General features: G+C 33.6%; 1 protein-coding gene across 1 annotated transcript in view; it reads left to right on the forward strand.

The window, feature by feature from the left end:
• The window catches only part of LOC124365107 (monocarboxylate transporter 12), a 194756-nt gene that overhangs the window by 168255 nt on the left and 4865 nt on the right, over positions 1-21636 (forward strand). The window contains exons 3-7 of the mRNA XM_046821048.1: positions 10935-11078; positions 15026-15617; positions 16428-16641; positions 17162-17327; positions 17835-18035. Of these exons, the coding sequence (XP_046677004.1) occupies positions 10935-11078; positions 15026-15617; positions 16428-16641; positions 17162-17327; positions 17835-18035 (1317 nt within the window). The remainder of the gene's footprint in view (positions 1-10934; positions 11079-15025; positions 15618-16427; positions 16642-17161; positions 17328-17834; positions 18036-21636) is intronic.

The following is a 21636-nucleotide window of genomic DNA, read 5'->3' on the forward strand; positions in this document are numbered from 1 at the left end:
GTTGTACGTAGCATAACAGGCTTTGCTGAGGTTGCTTGCAAAATTTCAAATCTATAGCTCATGTCATTCTCTAATGTGTTGCTCTTTGCTGATGCTACAACCATATATATTAGGGGAGACACATAAAACTGCTTTGGTGCATAACAGGCTTTGCTGAGGTTGCTTGCAAAATTTCAAACCTATAGCTCATGTCATTCTCTAATGTGTTGCTCTTTGCTGATGCTACAACCATATATATTAGGGGAGACACATAAAACTGCTTTGGTGCATAACAGGCTTTGCTGAGGTTGCTTGCAAAATTTCAAATTTATAGCTCATGTCATTCTCTAATGTGTTGCTCTTTGCTGATGCTACAACCATATATATTAGGGGAGACACATAAAACTGCTTTGGTGCATAACAGGCTTTGCTGAGGTTGCTTGCAAAATTTCAAATCTATAGCTCATGTCATTCTCTAATGTGTTGCTCTTTGCTGATGCTACAACCATATATATTAGGGGAGACACATAAAACTGCTTTGGTGCATAACAGGCTTTGCTGAGGTTGCTTGCAAAATTTCAAATCTATAGCTCATGTCATTCTCTAATGTGTTGCTCTTTGCTGATGCTACAACCATATATATTAGGGGAGACACATAAAACTGCTTTGGTGCATAACAGGCTTTGCTGAGGTTGCTTGCAAAATTTCAAATCTATAGCTCATGTCATTCTCTAATGTGTTGCTCTTTGCTGATGCTACAACCATATATATTAGGGGAGACACATAAAACTGCTTTGGTGCATAACAGGCTTTGCTGAGGTTGCTTGCAAAATTTCAAATCTATAGCTCATGTCATTCTCTAATGTGTTGCTCTTTGCTGATGCTACAACCATATATATTAGGGGAGACACATAAAACTGCTTTGGTGCATAACAGGCTTTGCTAAGGTTGCTTGCAAAATTTCAAATCTATAGCTCATGTCATTCTCTAATGTGTTGCTCTTTGCTGATGCTACAACCATATATATTAGGGGAGACACATAAAACTGCTTTGGTGCATAACAGGCTTTGCTGAGGTTGCTTGCAAAATTTCAAATCTATAGCTCATGTCATTCTCTAATGTGTTGCTCTTTGCTGATGCTACAACCATATATATTAGGGGAGACACATAAAACTGCTTTGGTGCATAACAGGCTTTGCTGAGGTTGCTTGCTAGCTCATGCTAATGTGTTGCTCTTTGCTGATGCATATATATTAGGGGAGACACATAAAACTGCTTTTTAGCTCATAGCTCATGTCATTCTCTAATGCTCTTGCTGTTGCTCTTTGCTGATGCTACAACCATATATATTAGGGGGAGACACATAATACTGCTTTGGTGCATTAAACTGCAAAGGATATCTGCATTGGTTTCCTTTGAAAGCGTAAAGAGCTTTCTATTGAATAAATTGAGCCGTAAAGAAAGTCAAAATCAGGAAATCATATGTACCCTGAACTCTGCAGAAAGTCCTGGATGAAGTTAAGCTTTTGGGGTTTACGCTGAACAGGAAACTTATCTGGAATAGCCATATAGGCAACATCTGCTCAAGATTAGCCTGTGTAACATTCCTGTAGCATAAACTTAAGTCTATGCTGTCAAGACAGTATTTAATTACAGTCTACCTTGCACTTTTCCACAGCCATATCTTATATGGCCTGCAGCACTGGGGCCAGGCAACAGGAAGTGACAATATCTTAACTCCCCAGAAAAAAGCTCTGCGCATTATTACATCAGCAGGATCACAGGACCAGTAAACCAGTATTTGTGGAACTTGGAATCTTGAAAATCTATCAGCTTGCTTTATGTCAGAGATAACCTGGACCTCTTTTCCATGAGAAATGAGATACACTCCCATAACACCCTGTGTGTTTTTGAGGCTGAAACTCAATAAATAGTACTGTCAGCTAAGCAAAAAGAAAGACTGCTTCCCAGTTCTAGCTGTTAGGCTATATAACACTCTGCCAAATGAAGGGACAGCATTAGTTCCTTGTGTTTAGGCGTAAAGTAGAGTCTCAGCTGAAGTCTAACCCACTCTAATCCGTAGAAGAATATTTTGATGTCGACTCTCACACGTGAACACCAACCCGTCGCCATCTAAACTTAGTTTAAGCTTATAAATGCTAGTTTTATTTATTGTTGAATTAGGCTGAGTATCATTTGTACCTATCACTTAGTAGACTAACACAATTTCTCTTTTGACTGTCAGGAGGATATAAACATTTCTTTTCTGGATGATTATTATATCACTATCTATTTGTTCACAGGAAACCTAGGAAATGAAATGAGCTATATAGATTTGATACTATGCATGCAAACTTAGTGAAGCCTGTTAATTGACACATGGTGTAGTGTACTCTAAGTTTGTTTCTATATAAGGAACATCAATTCTTTGTTTAAAGGTTATTTTTGACGTTGGAAGGATTGTGAAGGAAACAGGATTTTTGGACATTTGCCATCGTTCAGTGAAACAAGAAAACAGTAACACTACGTTTCGAGATCTGCAATTGATCTCTTCTTCAGGTAAAGAACTAACCTAATACATAATTACAAACTAGTTTAAAATAAACAAATCTTACTAAAGCGTTGTGGCACGCCTAATGAATCACAACCTAAAAACTAACACACATGTGACAACAACATGTAGGTTGTGATTAATGACTTAGGCGTGCACAACGCTTTAGTAAATTTTGTTTATTTTAACTAGTTTGTAATTATGTATTAGGTTAGTTCTTTACCTGAAGAAGAGATCAGATTGCAGATCTCGAAACGTAGTGTTACTGTTTTCTTGTTTCAGAACGATGGCAAATGTCCGGAAAAATCCTGTTTCCTTCAGGAACAAATTTTCGGATGACGTTGAATGTCACTCAATGAAATTTGGCTGCCACAAACAGACTAATGATAAGAACTAACCAATTTTTTTTACCAAAAATTACATAATTTTTACTTTAATATAGTGACAATGTATGATCAAAATCCCTACAATATTTTCATAAAAATTTAGAAAAATATTAAATCAATGTTTGGATTTGGCAGATTTTGATTCTAAGATTGGGACTTGGCGGAATTTGATACCAAAATAAACTAAGGCTGCAAAGGGGTTAAGTTTTAAAAGCTTTACTAATGGTAAAGTTTACTTTGTTTACACTTTAATTAGATATAGGCTTAATAAAACAAAGTAAAAATATTGGTTTTAGTTATTACAAAATATTGCAAATTCTCATAAAAAATGTAATGTTTTTTTTCTAAAGTAATTTTTATCTTGGAGAACTTTTGACATAAACATGTAATAATATTGACACAACTAATATTTGTTCTTATAATGTGATGTTATATTTTTGACGCTAATGCCATTCTCTATGATTGTTGCAAATAAAGTACATTGTCTATTGTCTATTGTCTATTGTCTATTGTCTATTGTCTAACAGTCTTTATCGTTTTACTATCACACTATTTCTGTATAGATTTCCTCATCAACAATGATGTTTTCATCTTCTTCATTGTTGTGACCTTCAGCGTCTTGGTTTTCCAAATCGTGATAAAATTTTAGCATCTCGTGCCTTCTCCAAAGTGCTTTGCGAGCAGTCTGGCAACATCCTTTACCTTTGCAGATTTATGGCCAACCGCCTTGTTGATGTTTTTTGGGTTTATGTGAGACGTATAAAAATTTGGTTTTGTGACAGATTTTGTTGCACAACCTTCAGTTCTACAAAAGACTTCACCCTGGACCAGAATGTTATTTTTCTTCTTGTTCCGTTTTAACATTGTTCTTTTTGAGGGGTTGAACTTGAAATGCCACAAGTTCGGTTTTTTGCACTTTTTCAGATTCAGACTTCCAGTCTTTAACCAGGACAGTGACTCCAACATGATGAACAGTTCCATGTTTCCCCAGAACTTCTTCATCTCTTTTGGCTGAAGAATAGTGTCCTTCTTTTCAAATCCTTCTCAATTAATCCAAACACCCTATCAGGTGGAAGAAATGAGTGTCCAATTACGGGAAATGTAATTTCAATACAAGTGACATGATCAGGAGCATCAGATATCAGCCATTTTTCCAAGCATAGCAATGATGATTGTATTTTTGTTTTGCCCCCCCCCCGCACCCATCTGCAAAACACTTCACTTTTGTTTTTCCCTGGAAACCTGCATTCATCAGATGATTGTAAACACAAGAAGAAATTATATTGGCGTTTAATTATTCCCGTTTCCATTCCTTTTTGTCAGGGGCTTTCCTTCTAGCTAGTATACCAGGGCTGTGGGCACTAACTTAGCAATCTAAGGTAGTGCCCACAGCATCCTCCATTTAGAAAGTATGACTGCGACAATATGGTGTGGTAGTTAGTATTTATTAACTATCACAAAATATTATTTAATACACTAATTATTATAAAAACAAAACTGTAATCACAAAATGGTGAAACTGTGTTTGGACTTGGCGGGTATTGCAACTAAGCCTCAACTTTGACTTCAAAATACAGTAGGATGTGGCGGGATTTGATAGAAAATAACAGTTGAATTGAATCCAGCGAGGAAATATCTATAAGAAACAATATCAAACTCAATTTCGAAAAAATATGGACTTGTCGGATTTTGATTCTAGGCACCTCAAATATTCAATTTTTGGAGTATCTTCCAAAAGAATTATATACTAAAGTATATTTGACCTAAAAGATAAGTGATTGTTATGATCTTATCACAATTATTAATGAAGTGTAATATATAGGTATAGAATTATAATGTATTAATGATTTGTTGTATAATAGATAAATTAAAAAAAATAAAACTTCTTATAGGTTGGCTGCAGATCACTAATGATATAATTATAATTGAAAATATCAGCTAACTATAATTAATTGGGTATATTGACTTACTATAATTAATTGCAAATACCTACTGACAAAGAGCCTTCACTATTAGACAACTCCTTTTAAATCAATGGATTTTGAGATAGACATCTCAGCAGAATTCTTTTAGAGAAAATTAATTTTTTGTAGTTATTAGACAAGTATTCAACACAATAAAAATGTTTAAACAAATCATTAATTACATTTGCAAATAATTAAAATCAAGTTTAAACTTTATTATTAAAACAAGATTGAGATAACCCAATGTCATTGTTCTGCACTGCACTAATCACATCTCCACAGTAAAAGGGGTTTTAAGATTGCAATGGGAAGAGTGATTAAAAACCTTGAGCTACTTGACTCTAAAACAGTCCTTCTTTATCAACAACTTGGTCTAATTCAGTTGTTGCATTATCAGGTAATTGCAAAGTAGGATATGTGTATTAATAAAATTGTAAAGTTTTTTTAATTGCTTTTTATTTTTTTAATTTGATTATACAATTATTATTCAACTAGCTGTTACCCACAGCTTCACACTCAATTTTCAAAAAGACCATAGCTTCCTGTGTGAAATTATTTATAATGTAATATTATGGATCACTAATATTTTTAAACAGAAATTGACTTATCAGGTACAGATTATTTCTATATCCATAGTTGAGAGATTTAAAACGTAAATAAAAATTTAACTGGTTTTATTTTAGGTTTTGTTTTATGAATAAATATATACACATACGACTCAAAAAACTAATTTGGTCAAAAAGTGTCAACTTCTGTTTGTATAGGTTAATTTTCTATCCAAGGTATTTAAAGTGCCATAGTTGAGTTTGACTTATGGTCCGATCAAGAAGATATAATATATACCAAAAACAACCAAGTCCGTACTCTTTTAATGTACTTTCTGTCTAAGATTTTTCAAGTGTCACAGTGATAGTTTGCTTTTTTGCTCCGATAAAGAAAATATATAACTTAAGTATGACTGAAAAGTTACTGTGGTCCAAAAGCGTCAATACAATCGATTAAATTCACTCCCGCTCTAATTTATTTACAGTTCCTCAGTTTATATTGCTGCACTGACTAAAATAATAAACATACGTGGATTTTGGAATCCAACTTTCATTTAAAAGCGTTTATTTGCGGTCTGCCATGTTTCTGGTGTTATAAGTAATATTGATTTTTCCCCAATCAAGAAAATATATGCATACGTAAGATTAAAAGACTACTTTAGTTAAAATGCATCTATTTCTGTCACTTCTGATATGCAGGGAACAGTATCCCATCCCTTTGCTCTTTCTTTAACTACAGTGAAATTGTTAAGGGAAACAACCAGTTTAGATAACCTTATGTGCTAAACACTTACAGCTTTATTCATGAAGGTGGGTCTTAGAACACTGTTTAAATATTATTTTCAATTCATTAGATGATTTATTCATCACTGGAGCAATAAAAATAAAAATTAGAAAGTAACTCTGTCTTTGCAGTCTGCATAACATTACTGATCAGGCACTGTATGATTATTCAATATTTTCTAAAATTTCAATGTAAACAAATAATGTTTTTGCCACTTTTGTGAACTTTATGATAAAAATACTAATGTATCATACTTGGGAAGGCCGAATGTATCATACTTCATAACAAAACTGACAGTGAAAACCGCATCAAAATCAGTTGAGTAGTTTAGAAAATATCGATGCACAATCAGACCAACGCAAAAAGTGACTTTAATTTATACTATGTATTGATAACTTTTGTTACCTGAGAACAATATGCTAATTATTTGTATAGTTCTGTGTTAAAGCATTAAGATTTTCTGTATAAAATTTCTCAAAATTACTTGTTTGATGTGTAAAATATTTTTAAAAAATGCAAAAAAATTTATCAATGTATATAGACAATAATATTTGATACGGTGATGTTTTAATATTTTTCTTGGTAATATATATTCAATGTAGAGCTCAATGTTAAACATACATTTTTTAATAGATTATTACAACAATTTTTGCAATTTAAAACACTGAGCTTATCAATAATAAGTTTCAACAGATGTCATATATACAGAGAACATCTATTTAATTTGTTTCTAATTGAAAATAAAGTAATTTCATCTTATTAACCAAACTAGCAGTTGATTAAATTTCGTATCAGTGGCTTTGCACACAATTTGGTAGGCTTTGCACACAATTTGGTAGGCTTTGCAGGTGTTCAAGTGAATTATGTTTCCGACACCAATGTTGAGTTTACCTTGTTGCCACAATCAAGAAAATCTGCCTAAAAGTGTATATTTATGGCCATTTCAATTTATTCTAAGCTTAGTATTTTTGTTCTATAGTTGATTTTGTCTTGTTTTATACTTGTATAAAACACTTGTATAACACTATACTTGTGATACTTTATACTTGTAATATATATATATATATATATATATATATATACCGTATATGCACAGGTCTGAGGAGCTTACTTCTGTCAAAAGACTAATGGGCTTTATAAAAAATTTAAAATTTATAGTAAAAGTTAGATTTTAACTTTGTCTTTTATATATGCATTACAGAACTGACCAAGCACTGCATACTTAATATTTGCTCAAATGTTCAGTTAAAAGTATATTTTTACTTTTTAAATTTTCTTATCTGGATATTTTCTAACTCTGTGCTCAACAGCAGTTGCAGCAAAGCTTGAAATGAGAAGTATTGTTATTCTCAAGCCTACTCTATACTTTCACACTAAAAATTTTAACTAATTGAAAATAACGATTAAATTATTTAAAGCATATGGTTGTGCTGTCATTAAACTATGTTTATACAGAACAGTTGATTACATTAACACACTTTTTCAATTAATAATACTTGTTTGCTGTAATGCAACATTAGAGACCAGTGGGGTGTACCCCTTGAGGAATTTTTGAAATATAGGCCTATGTGTTAACCAGAGACCCTAAGAATGTCTATGTAAAATTTCAATTCAATCAGTTAACTAGTTTAAGCATGTAAGTGTAACAAAAAAACAAACAAACTCATTTTCGTATCTATAATATTATATAAGGATACTGGAAGGTAAATTAATTTAACCTTTAATTTCAGATCAACAAAATGTATTGGTTAAAGTTGAATTGTCTGCAAACATTTTTTACTCAAGTACAATCAATTATTTAATCTAATACTAATAAAAAATCAAAAGTCCAAGTACAGAACCTTGAGTAATCTATAACTGGGGTATAAAAATAAAAAGCTATCTTTTTTATACAGAAGTGTACTTCAGAGTTACTATGTGATAGGACAAACTTATCTTTTATTTTGAGAGGTAGGTGTCATATTAAACAGCTTATTAGTTCTTGTTTTGACACTTCAAATTAGCTGATAAGCTAGTCTCGAATCATGAATTATTAAAAACACAACTTTTATCTCAAATTAATACTAGACAGGTAAGCCATGGGAACATTGGTAGATAATGTTGTTGATCCAAAATAAGTTATTATTTTCCAGACTTTAGTATACAATTTTTTAACTACTAAAGAATGGTAAGTTTGCCTGGTTGTGATAAATAAATTTACCAAATACATTTTGTAAGTTGACATTTTCTGTTATGTTTCTCAGCTAGGTTCTCAATTTGAATAGGTTCTCTTTTTTTTAATTTGGAGTGAATGTGTTTTTGGTAAGTAGAGGGATGAGAGAGGACTGCATACATACAAATACTCTGTATACTCAGTCTTTCCATGATAAAGGAAGACTTGACCAATATTGCTGATCTCATCCAAGCTCTCATGTCTACCACCAATATCTAAAACCATAAACCTTTTTCATTAACGCAAGGGACACGCTTCCTTAAATTTTCGTTTACCCAGTTGCATGATAAATTTTATCACAGTTTTCAGCTTTAAGCTTTACATATTGAAAAGCAGTAATTATATATGTTAAAAATGATTACCAAATGGTGACCTTTAATTTCTTTATGTCATTTGCTGACATTGATATCAATATCTATATTATTCAAAGAATTTCTTGATTTTTGTTTGGTGATTTTAGCTACCAAAAACCGTTATCTTATATACATATTTGGAGTTAATTGAAAGTCATTCAACTCTACAGTAGATGACGGTCTTTTGTGGATCTGAAATAAATCTCATTGTATGGGTCTGTCCCACCGGCTTCCTAAGTTTCAATGTAATATTATCAAGGTATCTTTTGCTTAGTTTATACAGCTTAGTAAAATACACAGGTGTTGATCAGGTAGTTATTCTTAATACTCTAACCAACTTTGTAATGGTTTACAATCATAATTAATTACCATTTATGTTCAATGGTTGGTTTTAAGTGTGTCAAGTTCAAAACATTTATATGGCAACATTTGTCATTTAGCTTTTGCTACCCTTCCATTCGATCCTATTGTTAAGCGACATAAGTAGGCCATAGTTAAACTGTCCTACCTTCCTTTGTTTGTGATACACCTTCTTGAATCATCTGTTAAAATATATAGTCCTTCAAGCGAATAAGGTTGGTTTTTGACAATTAAAATATTAATATGGTCAATTTTATAAATAAACAATCCAAATTACAACTGTGTATAGAGATTTTCTTTAAGCCCATAAATAATGGCGTTATGAATTTTTGTAAAGTTTGAATGGCTACCAAATTGGAACAAAATGTGTAACAAGCTCACCAATAAACCTAGCTGAGATATTTTTATAATATGAAGTTTGGTGCCAAGTTTCAGCATTTCTTTTGCCAGTTCTTGGTGATCGATAAAGTCTTATGGGATTTTTAGATAATTGGTATCTCAAAAACCTTTAAAAAAATTTATACGTATTGCAAAATATGTTTTACTTTTCCTCTAGTCCATAACAGAGTTGTAAATACAAAACATTTTAATGGCTGCCATATTGGAAAGAAATTGCATAACAGGCTGACCAATTAACTTAGCCAAGATATTTAAAAAATAAATTTTTGTACCAAGTTTGAACTTGATTGTTTTTTGGGGCAGTTTTTCACAAGTTGTGTTACATAGCATTGGAACTCTAGAGAACGTGTCTGGTGAGGTTATTTAGACTTGTTAGAAGTGCTACCATGAGAACAATTGCAATAAACTGTAATTGTGTAAAAATCTACCTAAAGGAAGTACCTGTTATCTTTAGGTATTGTCAGGAGTTCAAGGTTCTCAAGATAGGTATTCAAATATTGTACTATCTATTGTGGGACTGAAATAAGTGATTTTTGTTTCAGTCCCAACAGAAGGAAAAGACCTTCGATAATATATAACCAAAAAATGGCAACAGGATGTTTCTAAAGAAAACACTCGTATAGGAGATTGTGTTGGTACTGATTGCCAAAAATTGGCCTAGGAAATGTTGTGTATTAAACTTAATAATTCATGATGCATAATTTTAAGTGATAACAACAGTATTACAGATATTTGTCTTTGTTAAGTGTTTAAAAAAAAGCAAGACTTTTCAAAGATTAGAATTTGCTCTCTTCTTTAGGTCCTAAATTCTAAATCACAAATTTATCTAAGTATGCTAAAAGTATTGGATTCAACACATGATGATGAACACATCTGTCAAAGTTAGCAGCAAAAGGTTTTATGTTTAAAACAGTAAGAAATAAAAATACCCAAAACTTGTGTTAATGTTTTTATTTGGAAACCTGGCAATCCTAAAAACCAATGCCAATGGCGCAGTGTAGCGGGTACGGCGGTTATCACAAGATAACCAGATCAAGCAACGTCGAGCGTGGCCGCTGCTTGGATAGTTGACCGCTGAGCGATCCTGTCCTTGCAAGCGGCCCGCTTGCCCGGCCATTGGTGGTGGTTCGGAAGTCACCTTTAAGCCGTTGGTCTCCAGGTTAAGTGTTAGAGAGGGCTTCTTAGCCCTAACTTTGCCTGGTAAAATAAGACATTCTTTACTTTTTTTTCTTTTTTTTATCCTTTAGGGAATAGATATTTTAGTGGTTTCTTTAATGGCATCTTGAAACAATGTTGTTTTTTTTTGTGACTAAACAAAATTTGTATATATTTTTTGTTCATTGATATTTATATAACTAAATAGCAAATTACTAACAGAGCTTATTTACCAACGTGTTGCAGGTCCCATATCGAGTGCGTTTGTCAACAAGTACGGATGTCGACCAGTGACCATCGTGGGGGCTATCCTGGGCAGTGTCAGCCTTGTCGCCAGTGCGTACGTCAGCAGCGTATACATGCTTTACATTACTATTGGTCTAGGAACAGGTATTCTATTACATTTATTCTTTTTCCTAAATTACTACAGCTTTGTCTGCCCTCTAGTTATAGATTTATCAGACAAGGAAAGTTCCACATTGGTCCTGGATCAGGACTGAAATGGCAATTCCTCATTTATCAGTTCAACAATTCACAGAGCATTAATTTGAAAACCTTGCATTGAAATGAAATATTACAGTCAGGTATTTTTATAGATAAATTATGAAAAAATGTGAATATATATTGTTAGGACCTGACTAGAGTATTTACTGTGAAAAAGGATAATGACTACAACTACAAGATCTATTATATAAGAATTATATACATGAACACATTATAGTGTTGAAGGCTCAATGAAAGTGTCAACAAATTTCAAATTGTGATTGTTCTAACATATTACATAAATCATTTAGTGGGAATGAAGGTATCAAGTAAAATAAGAATCAAGTGCACAGATTTAAGGAAATATAACTAATTTTATTCTCAATCACTATTGAAATTTACATAAAATCTTTCATTAATTTTTCCCAATTGAGAATCTTTTAAACCAATGGCCAGTTTGGTGGATCTTTTGTCCTTTCTAAATTTGTATACCAACTAAATACTCATCACCATTAAACTATAAATTATCTTTTTAGTGTTGATTTCCCACTATTAATATGTGTATTTGAAAATGAAATGGCCAGAAATATATTATTATAGAACATGTACATTTCTTATTTGGTTAAAATTTAAATGAGTCAGTGAAACATAAGTATCCTATCTTTGGTATAATAGTCTAGTCTATGCTTTTTCAAGAATATTTACTGTGGTTAAACATACATCAGTACAACTGATATTGTTGTTGTTCAATATAGCAAACAAATTATTTTGTATACCAAACAATTTTGTGGAAGTAAAGAGTCATATATATTGGCAACACACTACAATGTTCCATCTTTATTATTTGATCATACTTGTATCCAAGTAATTGTATCAAAGCTAACACAAGCTTGTATGTGCTGTAATTTTATTTCCTGATGATGGAATATTTATACCGAAATGCACAATCAATATTAAATTTTGGCTGTAGACACTGTATGTTCTAACCTAAGTATTATTGTTACTATTTACATTTTAGTGCCCATTTCTCAGGCTAGCCCTTCAAAACCACATCCATAACAAGGCAAAATATAAACAACAGACCACCCTGCTTTAAATAACAGCCCACATCTCAAAGTTAGCTCCTCAAAACCACAATCATACATCAGGGATGCTACAGGTCAGGGAAATCAGGGAAGTCAGGGAAAAGTCAGGGAAAAAAAAACAGGACTGGAAATCAGGGAAAAGTCAGGGAATCCGGTCTCAAGTCAGGGAAAAGTCAGGGAATTTCGACGTTGGTCAGGGAAAAATATAAAATCCCTTTACACAAATAAACTTACTGCCGCAGCGCCGAGTCCAAGCCTGCAGACGACGCGGCGCATGAAGCAGGCAGCCGAGGTGGCTCGGCTGGCTCACCCATTAATTGCCAAAAACCCTGGGGATTGCGTCGAAAAAGGTCAGGGAAAAAATGAAAAATTTGGTCTGGAAATCAGGGAAAAGTCAGGGAATTTCATTATTGGACTCCTGTAGCAACCCTGTACATCCATAACAAGGCAAAACATGAACAACAACAGATCACCCTGCTTTAAATAACAGCCCACATCTCAAAGTTAGCTCCTCAAAACCACAATCATACATCCATAACAAGGCAAAACATGAACAACAACAGATCACCCTGCTTTAAATAACAGCCCACATCTCAAAGTTAGCTCCTCAAAACCACAATCATACATCCATAACAAGGCAAAATATGAACAACAACAGATCACCCTGCTTTAAATAACAGCCCACATCTCAAAGTTAGCTCCTCAAAACCACAATCATACATCCATAACAAGGCAAAACATGAACAACAACAGATCACCCTGCTTTAAATAACAGCCCACATCTCAGAGTTAGCTCCTCAAAACCACAATCATACATCCATAACAAGGCAAAATATGAACAACAACAGATCACCCTGCTTTAAATAACAGCCCACATCTCAAAGTTAGCTCCTCAAAACCACAATATCATACATCCATAACAAGGCAAAACATGAACAACAACAGATCGCCCTGCTTTAAATAACAGCCCACATCTCAAAGTTAGCTCCTCAAAACCACAATCATACATCCATAACAAGGCAAAACATGAACAACAACAGATCACCCTGCTTTAAATAACAGCCCACATCTCAAAGTTAGCTCCTCAAAACCACAATCATACATCCATAACAAGGCAAAACATGAACAACAACAGATCACCCTGCTTTAAATAACAGCCCACATCTCAAAGTTAGCTCCTCAAAACCACAATCATACATCCATAACAAGGCAAAACATGAACAACAACAGATCACCCTGCTTTAAATAACAGCCCACATCTCAAAGTTAGCTCTTCAAAACCACAATCATACATCCATAACAAGGCAAAACATGAACAACAACAGATCACCCTGCTTTAAATAACAGCCCACATCTCAAAGTTAGCTCCTCAAAACCACAATCATACATCCATAACAAGGCAAAACATGAACAACAACAGATCACCCTGCTTTAAATAACAGCCCACATCTCAAAGTTAGCTCTTCAAAACCACAATCATACATCCATAACAAGGCAAAACATGAACAACAACAGATCACCCTGCTTTAAACTACAGACCAAATCACAGGCTAGCTCCTGAAAATCACATCCATTCATAAACAAGAACATACATCCTGCTTTAAACAACTCTCCATTCAATGAATCAGCCTTTTTCCTTCCACTTTAATAATGTCAAATTCCAGCCATAGACTACATGCTCTCAGATGTTACCCATTCTAACTAGTCGTAATTTAGTATATCTTAGTTGGGTTTGGGTAGTGCCTGATTTGTTGACAATGAACATGGTGATGAAGTGAGAAGAAAACAGGATTTTTCTGGACATTTACCATCATTCAGTGATACAATACAATCAGTAATACTACGTTTCGAGATATACGATCTGATCTCTTCCTCAGGTGAATAACTAAAATAATGCATGACTACAGTCTAAACTAAAGTTAACAAAACATACCTGAGCGTTGTGACATGCATAAGTCAGGAACCACAACAGCCATGTTGTGTGTCTATTCCATGCACACTAACTCTAAAACATGCACTTAAATAAAAAACTAAACACTTATTATTAAAACTGAAGTACAGAATACAGGTCACAATATATCTGCACTCACCGGCTAACCAAACAGAACTAACCAATAGTAAATGGCAATAATTACAGCAGAAAAAAATGGCTGCAAAAAAGGAGGGATGGCAGTGGACCTTTTTTATTGGTTTATTCTAGATGAACTTCTTATAAACATTCTGTGACTCTGTATTGGTTTATTACAAATCTCTAATCTGTTTGATAATTTAGGTTTTATTTTTTGTTCATTTTTCAGGATATTGTATCACTGAATGATAGCAAATGTCCGGAAAAATCCTGTTTCTTCAAAATCCTTCCATTGTAAAAAACAAAAACTAAACAAAGAATGATGAACAGGCTAGAAATGTCTCACAAAAGAAGTCTCATGAGACCCATATTCATGAGGTCCCATGGGCCTGAATCTGCCGATAGCATATGTAAGTCATTGTCTGCAGTGTTTCTCTGGAGAGGCACCAATACTCAGTTCACGCACTGGTTGTTGAAGCTCAGGAGGCCTTTTGAAGAACTTACCATTGAAGACCATGTAAATTTGGCACTCAGTCTAAGGAGACTGTCAAACATATCTTGAAGTGAGAGGCTTGGAGTTTAAAAGAAGGACTCTAAGGGAAAACGCATATACTTTTTATTTATACATGCTTTTTTAATTCAGTTCATGGATTATGTACAGAATGTATATGTAAAAGTTATTAAACAAGTTATTTTTGCAGGTTTTGGATTTGGTCTGATCTATCTACCGGCCATTGTGAGTGTCACATGCTACTTTGAAAAGTATCGATCACTAGCTACCGGTATCGCTGTGTGTGGGTCCGGCCTAGGAACATTTGTGTTCGCCCCCCTAACACAATGGCTGATCGAAACTCTCGGGTGGCAAAAGGCCCTCATAGTCATGGGCTGTCTGGTGCTCAAGTGTGTCATCTACGGTGTGCTGTTCCGCCCACTAGAGATGCCAGCGAGTCGGGCGATGTCAATGGAAGAGATCAAACCACTGAAGGAGAATAATACTCCGATCCTGAAGGCAGTGTTGAATGGCAATGCTGATGATGAACAGAGGAGGCCCCACAGTGTCCACACTTTTGTCACGCCTAAACATGCAAATGGCTTGACTCTGACAGCGGTGGAAGACGAGGACATTGTGAGAACGGCACTTAGCCAGCCGATGCTGATGACTGATGTTACAACTGGCGGCCGTGTCAGACTTCACTCTGAGAGTAGCAGTGTACGCTCAGCACAGAGTGGCATCATGTACCGCAAGGACGTCCTGTACAGAGGCAGCCTCCACAATATTCCACCAGAGAACAGGTAAAATCATCATATTATTTAGTAAAAACAGTACTAACTAGGTAAGTACTACGGTGAAGTGAAAAAATTAAAAACAGAAATTCTAGAAAACTCTCAATTAGTTATTTATTAGGTACCTGAACAACTCTGTTGTTGAAGAAGTAATCTTCATTATGTACCTAAAGTGATGTATTTCTGGGGGATCTCAACACATCATCATAATACACCAAACATCTCTGAAATGTGTTGTTTAGATTGGATAGTCCCAGGGGTTGAACAGTGTTATAGAACAACTCATAATTTGAATTATGACTAATAAACACAATGTTTTTTCAAGGATTACAGTCAAAATTATAGTCAAGTTCATCATAGTCATACTTGTTTCACTAACAAATAATACTTATTTAGAATTACCACAAAACTCTAATTAAGAGTTTAATTAATCTTAGAACAGTTAAGTGTGAACCACCACTCAAGAGAATTATGCTAATTTAGTAATATGCGTCGTTAGGATTAATATATATTTGATCCTTTCAGGCTTTGGTGCTACAAGTGCAACAGCAATATATAAATTTAATTGTAAGCTTTTGCTGATAAGAACAATTTTCCATTCTTTTGGAAAATGGATGGAATTAAAATGTTGGAATTGGTCTCCTTACAAAATTACTTAATTCAACAAGATAAATACTTTTAGATAGCATATAAGAGATTTGTGTGTAAAAACTTATCAAATATGGCATTACAGAGCTTGTTGTATTTAAATTAAACTCTAATTCCTTAGTCTTCCTCCTAGGACAAGTAGTTAAAATCTACTAAACATTTAAATTCCAGGAAGAACTCCAGCATCCCAGAGAAGGTTATGATGGGCAAGGAACAGGACGATAAGGTGGTTGTCTGTGGCTGCTTCCCTTGTCATCAGGAGACACGTGACACCCTTAACGAGATGTTAGACTTGTCACTCCTCAAAGATCCCATCTTCATCATCTTCTCCCTCTCTAACTTCTTCACTAGCATCGGATTTTATGTTCCTTATACATTTATTGTTGTAAGTATTAGCTGGTACAGTTTATTATTGCAGAGGCTAAAAGTTCTTAAAGCAAAATCTCAACCCATAAGGATGTAAATAATCACAAAGTGTAAGGTACTTAAATAGATTTAGAACATTTGAAAAGGTAATGTAAATATGTATATTCATGTAACTGTTCAATAACTGTATCAAGTTTGTCAATTGTTAATTTACTACTTTTTAACAGCAGTAAGACAGCACTGTAATATTTCATTGCAAGATTATTGCCATATGTCATAAATATATGCTACAGAAATATGGTATTTCAATTCTACGATATTATACAATACAACACTATATTACAAATCTTGTCTATTTTTCTGATGCACTAGATTTTACATACTGTATTGTAATATATAATCTATAATAAAATCACAATATCATATTTTATGTGAAGTGGTTGCGCGCATGAAACGAAAATTAGTCTTTGCCTTGCTTTTACCTTTGTTTTATCCTTTTTATTGCTACTAACAATGTAAAAAATGTTCAACTTGTGCAGGCGATGGCTGAGGTCCAAGGACTGAGCAAGCCGGACCAGAGCTTTCTGTTAGCAGTTATTGGAGTTGCCAACACTGTGGGTCGTATTGTGTTAGGTTACTTGTCAGACAAGACCTGGGTGAACCGACTTTACGTGTACAATGTGTGCCTCACTATCTGTGGAATTAGTAAGTATAGCAGTTTTAACTCTATAAACAAAGTCTTAATCACGGTAAATATCAAAAAACATTTATTATTTCTTATGGTTTAGGGCAACACATTTTTCTACTTATTTCACATTTATGTCGTAAATAAATGATAAATAATATTACATCAACAAGTTATCCATTTTTAGGGTTGTATTAAGAAAATTATTACATTCTCATAAACAATGCTTTCAATATTTTGTTTGCTTTCAATGAGATTTTTAACTGATTTTAACCCTTTAGTATTATACATTTTAATGTTCATTTTAATTGAATTAAAGCCTGCAATTAATCAAAACAAACTTTTTTATTCGAAACAAAAAAATAATTGTATCTGTTGTTGCTTTAATTCAAAAGTCACCTCCAAAATTGCAGGAGAACAACAATAACAATTTATTGGATTGAATTAACAAATTATAATTTATGCTAATGATTTTTTAGCATTATTTAAATTGATCAAATGGTGTTTGAAATTGTGTTATTTTACAGGTACTATATTAAGTGCCTTATGCTATGACTTTCTCACATTCTGCATTTATGCTGCGACATTCGGCTTCATGATAGGAGCTTATGTCGGCCTGACATCTGTTATCTTGGTTGACCTCTTGGGACTGAACAAGTTAACCAATGCTTTTGGTCTTCTACTGCTATTTCAAGGAATTGCCTCATTTTTGGGACCACCAATTGCAGGTATGGGTTTTCATTTATATTCAATAATTAGATATATCATTGTACTTATAATGCTACCAAAGGAATGTTATTTAACTTTAAAGAACTATACGTAATTCACACCATTAGTTACCACTTTGAAAAGTAAAATAAAATTACCACTTATTTTAAAAGACTTTTAAATTAAAAACTAAATAATGTTCATAAAAGTTTCCAGGACAGATTGGAGGATACCAAAAGTATGAGATTATTAATTGAATATTATACTTGAAAATTTTAACTTCTCCTCATTTAGTAGGCAGTAGAGAAAATCATTAATTTTAAAATGGAATATTTAACTGCTAGTCATCTGTAAAGTATACTAAAGATTATTAAACCTTTTGATCATGTAAATATATTTTGAGAATTGAGGTCAATACAAAATATTTAACCCTAGAGCTGGTACGAAACGAATTTTCGTCGCCAAAGGCCCGTCCGATTTGGCAACGACGAAATTTGTCGCCAAAGTAGACATGTACAGTTTATTGAAATTGTAGGCAATTAACCCTCCATCGGGCGCTAAACGGAGTTTTCCTCCGTGTATGTTTTATTATTAAAAATAGTACTACTTTTCTGATGTCGGCAGTCGTTTCCCGCAGTGTACTTCACGAGCATCTTTCGGGGAAACGAAACAATAGCCTCCCGCTTTTATTTATCAAAATGTGTCAGTATGAGGTCTACTTCCGTGCGTTACTGGACGATTCCTCCGTGAGCGCCCGATGGTGTGTTTGTAGTGCTTGGACGAAATCACCGTGAGCGCCTTATTGTGTTTAGTTTTTTATGTTGTAATAATCCGTGTGCGCCTAAATGTGTGACCTGTGATGGTTTCTTTTTAAATTTTACTATATATTTTATTTGAATTTTGTGAAATGGAGAATGAAGACGAGAGACTTGTTAGTACAGTACCAGTGTGCTAGGGAACATTTCAGTAATGATTATGGAGTGAACATTGTCGCTATAACAACCAGAAGGAAAATGTTTTGAAATTTTGTGCAGTGTGTAAAAAAATTTTTAGTAAAGAATAAATTTTTATTTCCGAGCAATAATTGACATTACAATTGTATAATATCTCAAGAATTGAAGTAAGTTGTTTTTGTAAGAAGTTAAAAACTAAGTTAATTTCCATACATATTTACAGAAGGTTAAACATTTTTACAATTAATTGCATTATTCCTTAAAATTAATCATGTTGTTATTATACAATAACATTTTTTAAGATTTTGAATTTCTTATTTGGAAAATTCATTATATAAGAGTGTAATTTTTATTAAATTTCTAAAAATGAATATATTACATTGTAATTAAATCAGTATGAATATTTAAACAAATAAAAACAGTTTAAACGATTATGATATATCCATTATTCGCCAACCTGGAGGAAACCTCCGTGAGCGCCTGATGGTGTTTCTAATTTTAAGCGCCCGATGGAGGGTTAAAGTCATATAAATGATTTTTATTTTATATATTCTGGAAGAGCAATAACTATAATACTGATTTACTGTTCTTACTTCGATTATTGTCTTCTTTGTTTACCGTAATACATAGTTTTTTTTTGGACAGCTGATGTGAACGTAGTACTGGTCAACCACATTGTTGTGAAACTGTAAACAAGTGCCGGGTTTTGTGTTTGAGGTTACGAATCCAATAGTATTTGGTGTTGTTATTATTGTTTTTTTCAGCTTTCTTAGGTTATAGTTTTAGTTGTTCAGTGTGGGTGAAAACTTTAGAGACCGATCAAATGATCTTAGAGAGCTCGCAGGGCAGGATCTAGTGACGCTGAGTGAAAAATGAAACTTTGTATATATTGTACATATGTAAATAAGGTAAGATTAAAATTTATTATTTTATTTAACTTTTGTTTTAACTGTCATACTTACATAAGTATAAATGCAGTCAAGAGATTATGTTTACCCCACGAACAATAATATTTATTTAGAAATGTACGCATTTTTGAAAATAAGTAAATATGGGTGCTTTTTCACACAAAGCATTGTAACACATATACGTTTTGAGGTAAAAGTTACAATAATTATATATTTTTGGGATCAGGAAAAAAATTTCGAATACGTTATACATTTACGGTTTTGATGTAAAGCTTATTGCTAAGCAGTTACACAACGGAATATTTACAAAAAAATTTCCAAAAAACATTTTTCTTACATTTTGTAAAAAAAATAAAAATAGGTTTCCATGGAAACAATAAGATATTGTTATTATAATGCTCTCCAAATAGTTGTGAATACATTGACATATAATAGTTTAACAGGGGGCTAATGTCTAGAAAAAAATTATATTTTAAAGTTGATTTTATTTAGGCATAACTTGTTGAGCTTGTTTTAAAATGGTTTAAAGTTGGAATAAAATTTGCGGAACTAGATCAAATATAAAAATAAATCAAACTTGATATTAAGGTAGTTCTCTAGGCCGACAAAACCAGACTTGTAAGCTAATGGTTGTAAAAACAACTAAACTTGTATGAATATATTAATAATATTCCAAAACAACACTGTGAGGCTAAGAATAAGCGTTTGTGTTGTTTGAGTTAAGCATTCAAGTTTTATAAAGATGAAGTAAATGTTTTATAATTTGCTTTGGAAGCAAGAGTGACTTGAGTATGAATATTGGATAAGTGGGTCAAAAACAAAATGTTATCAGTCTGTAGTTTTAGTATTAATATGAGTGTAAGTTTCATACTGTCAACTACAAATTATGACGTAGTTAAGTGTGTTAATTCATAAGTGGGAAGGGTTGATTCAATACAAGAACACAACATTCGTATTAACAGTTATGAGTATGTAACCGAGATTGAGATGTATTGCAGGTTGGTTGTAATATGCCCTGCAGTCCTATTATCCTGAGTTGTACAAGACGGGAGGTACTCAAGCTATCAGTGTTCCCACATGGCCAACTACTAGTTATGAGTATGTAACCGAGAGATGTGTTGCAGGTTGGTTGTAATATGCCCTGCAGTCCTATTATCCTGAGTTGTACAAGACGGGAGGTACTCAAGCTATCAGTGTTCCCACATGGCCAACTACTAGTTATGAGTATGTAACCGAGAGATGTGTTGCAGGTTGGTTGTAATATGCCCTGCAGTCCTATTATCCTGAGTTGTACAAGACGGGAGGTACTCAAGCTATCAGTGTTCCCACATGGCCAACTACTAGTTATGAGTATGTAACCGAGAGATGTGTTGCAGGTTGGTTGTAATATGCCCTGCAGTCCTATTATCCTGAGTTGTACAAGACGGGAGGTACTCAAGCTATCAGTGTTCCCACATGGCCAACTACTAGTTATGAGTATGTAACCGAGAGATGTGTTGCAGGTTGGTTGTAATATGCCCTACAGTCCTATTATCCTGAGTTGTACAAGACGGGAGGTACTCAAGCTATCAGTGTTCCCACATGGCCAACTACTAGTTATGAGTATGTAACCGAGAGATGTGTTGCAGGTTGGTTGTAATATGCCCTGCAGTCCTATTATCCTGAGTTGTACAAGACGGGAGGTACTCAAGCTATCAGTGTTCCCACATGGCCAACTACTAGTTATGAGTATGTAACCGAGAGATGTGTTGCAGGTTGGT

This window comes from Homalodisca vitripennis, chromosome 6, assembly GCF_021130785.1.
Source record: "Homalodisca vitripennis isolate AUS2020 chromosome 6, UT_GWSS_2.1, whole genome shotgun sequence".
NCBI lineage: Eukaryota > Metazoa > Arthropoda > Insecta > Hemiptera > Cicadellidae > Homalodisca > Homalodisca vitripennis.